Below are 8,237 nucleotides of genomic sequence, written 5' to 3'. Positions count from 1 at the left end.
TTGTTTATTCAAAGTTCGTGAGAGAGAGAGAGAGAGAGATCCAGATTTAAGAAAATATAAAAATTATTTTTTAATCAAATGTTTTATTATTATTATTAATAATACAAAGTTGTAGTAATGTTGTCTTGAATTTGAAACACTCAGTGAAAGTTATCCACTATTGATATACTTTTATACTTTTAATATTTTAATTGTTAAGTGTTTTAGTAATGTTTATTACTATTAAAATTTATTTAAAATAAATATATTTTCGACTATTATTTATTTATAATGTACTTTAGCAACAACAACATGGTATGTATTTTTTCTTATAAATAATAATATTTTTTTTGATATATATTTTCTTAAAATAAAAATCAATATTTTTGTATTAAATATTGTATTTTATATTTATACTTATATACCGGTACAATTTAATTGTTTATTTTGATTATTTTACATTTTTTCTAATATATAATATTTAAATACTAAATCATCTATTACATCTATTTATTAATTATTTAATTACTGAAAAATATATATTTTTCAATTGTTATTAGTTAGATATAGTCAACAAAAAAAATTTTAATTTAAGTTTAGTTTTATAATATTTTTATAAAGTAAATATAGCATGTTTTATAATTATTTCAATCAAACTTTAGTTAATTTAACATTAAATTTATAATTTAATGTTAATTTTATTATTAAATTTATAATTTAATGTTAATTTTATTATTAAATTTATAATTTAATGTTAATTTTATTATTAAATTTTAAATATAATAATATTTGTTCTAGGATAAATTATAAATTAATTTTTATTAAATAATTTAATTATAAAATTTTCTTTTTTTGTACTATTTTTTCGTTTAATTATATTAAGTGTTTTAAATGAATATTATTGAATAATATATCCAAAAGTTATCTAATAAAATCTTTGTTTTTATTTATTTTAAAAAAATTTAATTAATATACTAAAAATTATAAAGTTGATATTAACTTCAAGTTATAATTATTATATTGCTTATTTTAAAATCAATTTTTTATAGATTACACTTACTTAGTACTTAAATTCTAATAACAAATATTAATTATTTTTTTTGTATGATATATATAAAGTTATATATATTGTATAAAATAATTATTTGATTATTATATAAAAATATTGATAACTAATAATATTAGTTAAATATGATTTATTCGTAGATAGTTTTATAGTAGAAATAATTATTATTTAAAAATAATATAACCATAATAAACCATTTCTAATATTATTATTTAATATTTAATATTATATTATTTTCTACAATATATATTAAATTACAGTTATATAGAAAAATATTTTTAAAAATACCTTATTTGTAATTTTTTATTGTATAGTATTTTTATTATAAATAAATAAATTAGAAATGTATTTATATTTCTATATACATTTAAAATAATAATTGTGTTAAATGTATATTATTTATTAATATAACACAAAATAGTTTAAATAATAATCTAAATAGACATTACAATAAAATGTTATCAATTATTTATCAATTATTTATCAATAGTATCAATAGTAATAGTTAATGTAAAAAACATTATTTATTATACATTATGTATTATTATCTAAACAGTTATTATAAATTAGCTTTTAAATAATTAATAATAACTTAATAATAATACAAATAACATTTCCTTATATATATATAATACTTTAATTGTATTGTTGTCCAGATAATATCTAAAATAAGTCCATTAATATTGCTGCTAACACTGATACCTACAATATGGACAATGGATATAACATTGGATGTACAGCACGTGGGAACGGGAGGTGATTTATTAGCTAACAGTGCCAATCAACAACATCATAGCTCAGCAGTAGTAGTGCCAGTCAACAACAGGTTTAACACTATTAATCCTAACAGTGCCAACATTGAAGCTAACAGTCCTCATAAATCTCTGAGAGACAGTGATTATTATCAAACTAGGGATCAATCGCTGCAACAAATTATGACAAAACAAAAGCCGGATATAAGTCCAGTCCATAATCATCGCCGACATCATAGACAGCAATCAATTGATGATATCGTCACCGGTTTGGACTCAATTGATAATAGAGGACAACAACAACAATCTAAAGGTAATTAATTTTTTTGTTAATTTTTTTAGTATATGTAATAATTATTTATAAACATTATAGTATATAAAGTAATAATAAATAAAATTAAAAAAGTTTTTTTTTATATATTTTTCAATGGGTTTGTTGAATATATGTATGAGTTTTGGTTTTTTTAAAAATATAAATCATATTAAATATTTTATATATGATATAATGTTTTGCATAAAAATAAAAAAACAAAAAAAAATAATAAATTTTTATTGTTTTATTATAATTTATTAATATTAAATTTTATCTAGACATTTTTGTTTGTTTGTTTGTAAATAGCATAAAATTTATTTATATCATTATAACAAATCTAGTATTTAAATTTAAAAAAACAATAGTTTGATACTTTTACTTATTTATAAATGATATTTTGACCCATATTGATAATTTAATTTTTTATTTATTTTACTATATTTATGAAAAAAATTAATATAAATACTGCAATAATTTTTTTAGTATCAAATTATTATTTGTTATTAAACTATTTGATATAATCTATTTATTTTTCTCACAAAATCTCATTTTTTTTATTTGTTTACTACAGTTATTAATTGTTTCCCTTAATTTTATGTATTAAATAATACACTAATATTAAATAAAATAATTAATTTATGAACATATAATATCACTTTAATTTTAATTAATAATAACATATCAACAATTTTGTTTATATTCTATTTAATTAATTAAATTACTTAAAAAATAGAAAATAATTTTTATAATAATAATAATAATAATATTTTTGTTACCTATTTTTTGTAAAATTAATAATTAATTTATATAATAATCAAGATTACTTGATATAATTATTTAGAAAATTGAATAGTAATTATTCAACAATTATTTTATTTATTATTTCACTTTAGTTAATGCCACTTATGTTTTATTATTTTTAGTAGTTCTAATAATTAAAAAATAATATATATATAAAATTTATAATAAAAACTACTTTATTTATATTACTATTATAATAATTAAAAAAAATCAATAAAATTAACATAAAAATTAATGAATTATTTATAAACTCATTTTATAATTAATTGCACATTAATTATTTTCAGTAATACTCTATGGATATTGATTTAAAATTATTTAAAATAATCAAAAATAAATAATAAAACTATCAAATATTAGGAGCTAAGTTATAAAATTATTTTTTATTTATTTTATATAACAAAACAGTTTAAAAATTTTTAATTGATAATATTATTTTATAATATTATAAAAAACTAAATTATTTTTTTGTTGCAAATAATATATATGTATAATATTTGTTTGAAAAATTATAATTTAAATTAATAGTAAATATTTTTTTTAAAATACTATAGAATCACATAGAAAACTAGCTAATCGGTCGGGAAACGGACCGATAACATACTCGTCCATACGTCGACACAATTATGATAATAATATTAATAATAGACATGAACAACAACTACCGGTACCACCTCCTGAACGGGACAGTTATATACCCTATGCTTTTAGCAGCGAAACGGGACGGGACAGGCAAACGGATCAACAACAACAACTGTCCCGTAACAATGACCGACACCACGTACCGACACAACAACAACAACAACAGCACGGCATCGACATATTGTATGATCAGTCGCCTCCTGCTATCGATAGACAGAGAAGACCCACCGGAGCCGATGATAGTCTACAAAAAACAGGAATAAGTAGTACACAGGGAGGCGGCGGCGGTGGTCAACAACTGGCTAATCATAGTCCCTATCTTGAAGACTATATCAAACAGCTACAGATGCACAATAACAAACAGGATCATCGCCAGTTGCTGGTCAAACAGGTGCAAATTGAAGCACCGGATGGCAGGAATGGTGGTGGTCGTGGTGGCCATCATCAAGATATATCAATATTAGATCAGATGAAACCTTTACTCCGGGATCCGCGTATCTACGAGCGCCTAAGGGGTACACAGTTTGACAAAACAGTGCCAACAGTGCGCAACACTGGCATACAGTTGCCAGATGTTGAACGTCCGGCCCGGCCAGTGATCGATGAACATCAGCCGATTCTATTGCAACCAAAACAATCGGTACTTCAGTTGGATCGGCCACTGTTGGAGCAAACAGATCGCCTGCAAGAGCTCCGTCAGTCGCTCATACGGTTACCAGATTTGTCCGCACCAACGGTTAAGCATACCGGTGCTGATCCGATAGTAGTTCAAAATAATTATCCAGAGTTTATACCGACAGTTCAGCGACCAATTGCAGTGATAGCACCGGGCGAACCGGGTCGTCGACAGCAGTCAATACTGTTGTTGGAACCAAGGGAAACACCTACTGCTAAAAATAATGCCGACCAATCAAATCCTATACTGGCCAGACTACAGGAGCTGGCTATTGTACCACTGGTACCACATCAAAATCAAAAACAACAAAAACTGTCAGATGTTTTGCAGATACCTAAACAAACAACAACAACTACTACTACTACTACTACTGCATCTACTGGTGCACCGGTAGTACCTGAGCTACCTATTCGGTCAAAAAATAGTAATAATAATAATAATATCCAACACTTGAGTGCCGAACAAAGTTATATGAATCGTAACTATTATAATCAATACAACCATAACCAACCATCATCTGCTATAACACAGTTAGATACGGGAACTGGTAGTCATAGACAGCCACAGTTAGTACAACAGCATCTGATAATAGGTGGTAACAGTAATAATAATAATAATCGTGGTGACGGTAGAGCTCAGTATAATGACAGTCCCGTTAGACAACAAGTGGTCAATAGCTATAATGATGAAAACATATACAATCAGTCGCCACCACCACCACCATTGCCAGCACCTGATAATAGTCGACGCAAACAGGAGCTCAGGGGACAGTTGCTGAGGCAATTGGAGGACAGGGATCGGGCAGAAAAAGTGCACCGGGAGTCGGAACGGCGTCAGCGAGAGCTTATTGAAGAAGCCCGACGAACACAAGAGGAAAGAGACAAATTGGACGCCTATCGGCCCACACAGTCTATCGGTGGCGGAGACAGGGATACAACTTTAGGACCGGTATCTGATGATAGACATAACAATAAAAACAGTTTCAATGGACCGCAACAACAACAACAGCAACAATGGCCACAAACTGTGTTTATTAGAAACCAATTGGTCAACAATAATCGGCTCGGACCACAGGGACCGGTAGATGTTTTGCATAGCATACATACAGCACCAGCATCGGTAGCTCCCAATGTTGTGGAATCGACTACAACAACAGGACAACAATATCGAAATCAATACAATGAAAGACAACATAATCATGTTAAAGAAGATGTACCTCAAGTTACCTACGCTGATGAACCGGGACTGTCTACCAGTGCTGGTAATTTTGAACAACAACAACAACATCGGACACCGACACCGATAGTTATATCGGAGGAAGCACTGGCACAGGCAGAAAAAGTAGACGCACAGTATATCAAACAGCTTAAGGAGATATTGATGAGCAGTGGTGGTGGTAGTGGTGGCCGGGGAACAGGTGGTCATCAGGAATCGGCAACTAATGATGAGCCGCCAGTCATACCCGTTCTCGTCAATCAAGACAATGGTATACCGTTTGAGTCATTGCCATCATCGTCGTCATCATCGTCGTCGTCATCATCTGAGGAGATCACCGGTAGATATGAAAGACCGAGTGAATTGTCTAACGGATCACAGGACCAGTCGCAGAGCAGCAGCACCGGTAGGCCTAACAATAACTGGTGGAAAACACATGGATTTGCGGGACAAACTTAATTGCACTCAATTATAATTTACAACTTTAACTTATTATTTTTTTATCATTTATGAGCTGATTATATATTAATATTATTTTAATATTATTATATAATTATTTTAAAAATTAAATAATTAAATTTTTCGTATTCATTATAACAGTATATTTTGTTAAAAAAATGAAAAACTTATATTATATAATATTTATATTATTATATTATATTAATTATTAAATGTGTTGATAAATTTAAATTAAAAGATTGTATATTTTATAAAATTAGCTAATTCAGCTAATTATATATATATATATATATATATATATATATATTTTTAACAAAAAATAAAATAAAATAATTTTATAAAATCTTGTATTACATTTAATTAGGAATATAATTTTTTTAAAAATAAATTTATAATATATCGATACATTATATATAAATTAAATATACTTTACTTATTATAATATAAATTTATATAAATACTATTAAATAAAAACTTAAATATTTATTTAAACATTTTACAATAGATATAATATATATATATATCAGGGTTGCTAAAGATTTTCGATTTCAGTGGGAGGGAGGGGGTAAAGGGTGGGGTAAAACAGACAGACAGACAGAAATATAGAATTCAGATATTTATTTCTTTCAGAAGTTCGTGAAAATTAATTAATACATGTTTTGTGATATCTAATAATAATAATGTGTAATCTAATGGAAATATAAAATTGTGAAATATTTTAGATATAAACTTTATTTTTTTTAGAAAAACTAATAACTATTAATATTATAAAATTAAGTCATTAGCTTAATATATATACATAAAACTAAAAACTAGAAATTTGTATAAATTTTTAATTATGTTAAAAATTCTATAAAACGTATGATAACGAAATAATAAGTAATTTGACTTAAACTAATAAAATTATTTAAAAATTATAACAGATTATTTAAAACAACATAATGACAATCAATTTTTTTTGTTAGCAAATGCGATACAATCGATACGAATAATATTTTCAAAAAAGTTTTCAGTAAATAATATATTTTAAAAAAATAATTAAATTTTATGAATCTATATTAAAACAAATAGTAATTACTATTATTATTACTACTATTTTCTAATCGCTTAAAAATTCATGTCCTGCTCAACATGATAATTGCAAAATAATCATTTATTTTTATTTAATATTTAAAAAAAAAAAATTAAACCATTCTTTATTGAATGATTTGCTTAAATGATATTAACAATTATTACTTGTAATTGTAATAAAAATATTTTTAAATGATTTAGAAATATTTTAATGCAAAACTACTCAGACATGTAAATTACAAAATCATGATAATAGAAATTTTTTTCTTTTATAAAATTTTTATAATTATGAAATTACAAATATTATATAAAATATATATTCGTATATTAATATATAACTATTAAATATTAAAAATGCTAAATTTAAAAATATACATATCTTTATTAAAATTATAAATTATAGTAATTATTGAATAGTATTATTTAACATTATTAAAATTAAACATGTAAAATTGATGGCAAAACTAACATATTAAAAATTTTTTAACAAATTTTATTAAAAAAATAAAAACATACTACTATAAATTATCTATAAATATTTAAAAATAGTGTAAATAAATGGATAAATTTAATTCATATATTTTTTCATCTTTTGATTTATTAATATTAAAAATTAATTGATTTAAATTTTACTATATATTAAAATTGCTTTTGAAATTAAAATTAATTTTAATTATATTTATATTGTTAATCTTATTTTATTTAAGTTCAAAAGTATAATTTATAATAAATAAAATACTAAACTTAATAAAATTAATTTTAAAAATATTTAGAAATGTTAAACTAATTAATACTAATTAGTTATATTTAAATATTATTTAAATATATATATTTATATATAAAAAAAATAATAATAATAAAAAGTACAGCATTATTTATAATTACCAAAAAAACTAAATAATCGTTATAAAAAATTAAAGTTTTAATATATGTTATTTCATAGTTTTATAAAAAATTCACATCAATTGTAAAGAATTTTAATTGATTTTGTATTAGTTTTTTGAAAAAAAATCAAAATCATCATTTCTTAATAATTTATTTATACATTTTTCTTAAATAATTTTAAAAATTCACATAATTTTTTTCGAAAAAATGTGATGACATGTATGGTAACTGAATAATAAGTAATAGACTTTAATTTAGAAAATTAACAGTTAATTAAAAATTTGAAAACTTTAAAATATAATTTAAGTTAATAATTTGTTTATTATATACTATAGATTTTATGTTGATGTTTTTGTAGGTATTTAACAAAAATTATTA

At 23.5% G+C, this 8,237-nt stretch overlaps 1 protein-coding gene across 1 annotated transcript; it reads left to right on the top strand.

Annotated features, from left to right (window-relative positions):
- The first annotated feature begins 273 nt into the window (after positions 1–273).
- LOC128951464 (myb-like protein P) lies at positions 274–5,903 on the top strand. The gene is made up of 3 exons (XM_054296712.1): positions 274–294; positions 1,702–2,110; positions 3,466–5,903. Exons 1-3 carry the CDS (start codon positions 292–294, stop codon positions 5,901–5,903), a joined length of 2,850 nt encoding a protein of 949 aa, XP_054152687.1. The 5' UTR covers positions 274–291.
- Positions 5,904–8,237: the final 2,334 nt, after the last annotated feature.

This window comes from Oppia nitens, unplaced genomic scaffold, assembly GCF_028296485.1.
Source record: "Oppia nitens isolate AA-2021 unplaced genomic scaffold, nextdenovo-longstitch-racon4-pilon3 scaffold1_pilon_pilon_pilon, whole genome shotgun sequence".
Classification (NCBI taxonomy): domain Eukaryota; kingdom Metazoa; phylum Arthropoda; class Arachnida; order Sarcoptiformes; family Oppiidae; genus Oppia; species Oppia nitens.
This window is presented reverse-complemented; position numbering and strand designations above follow the sequence as displayed.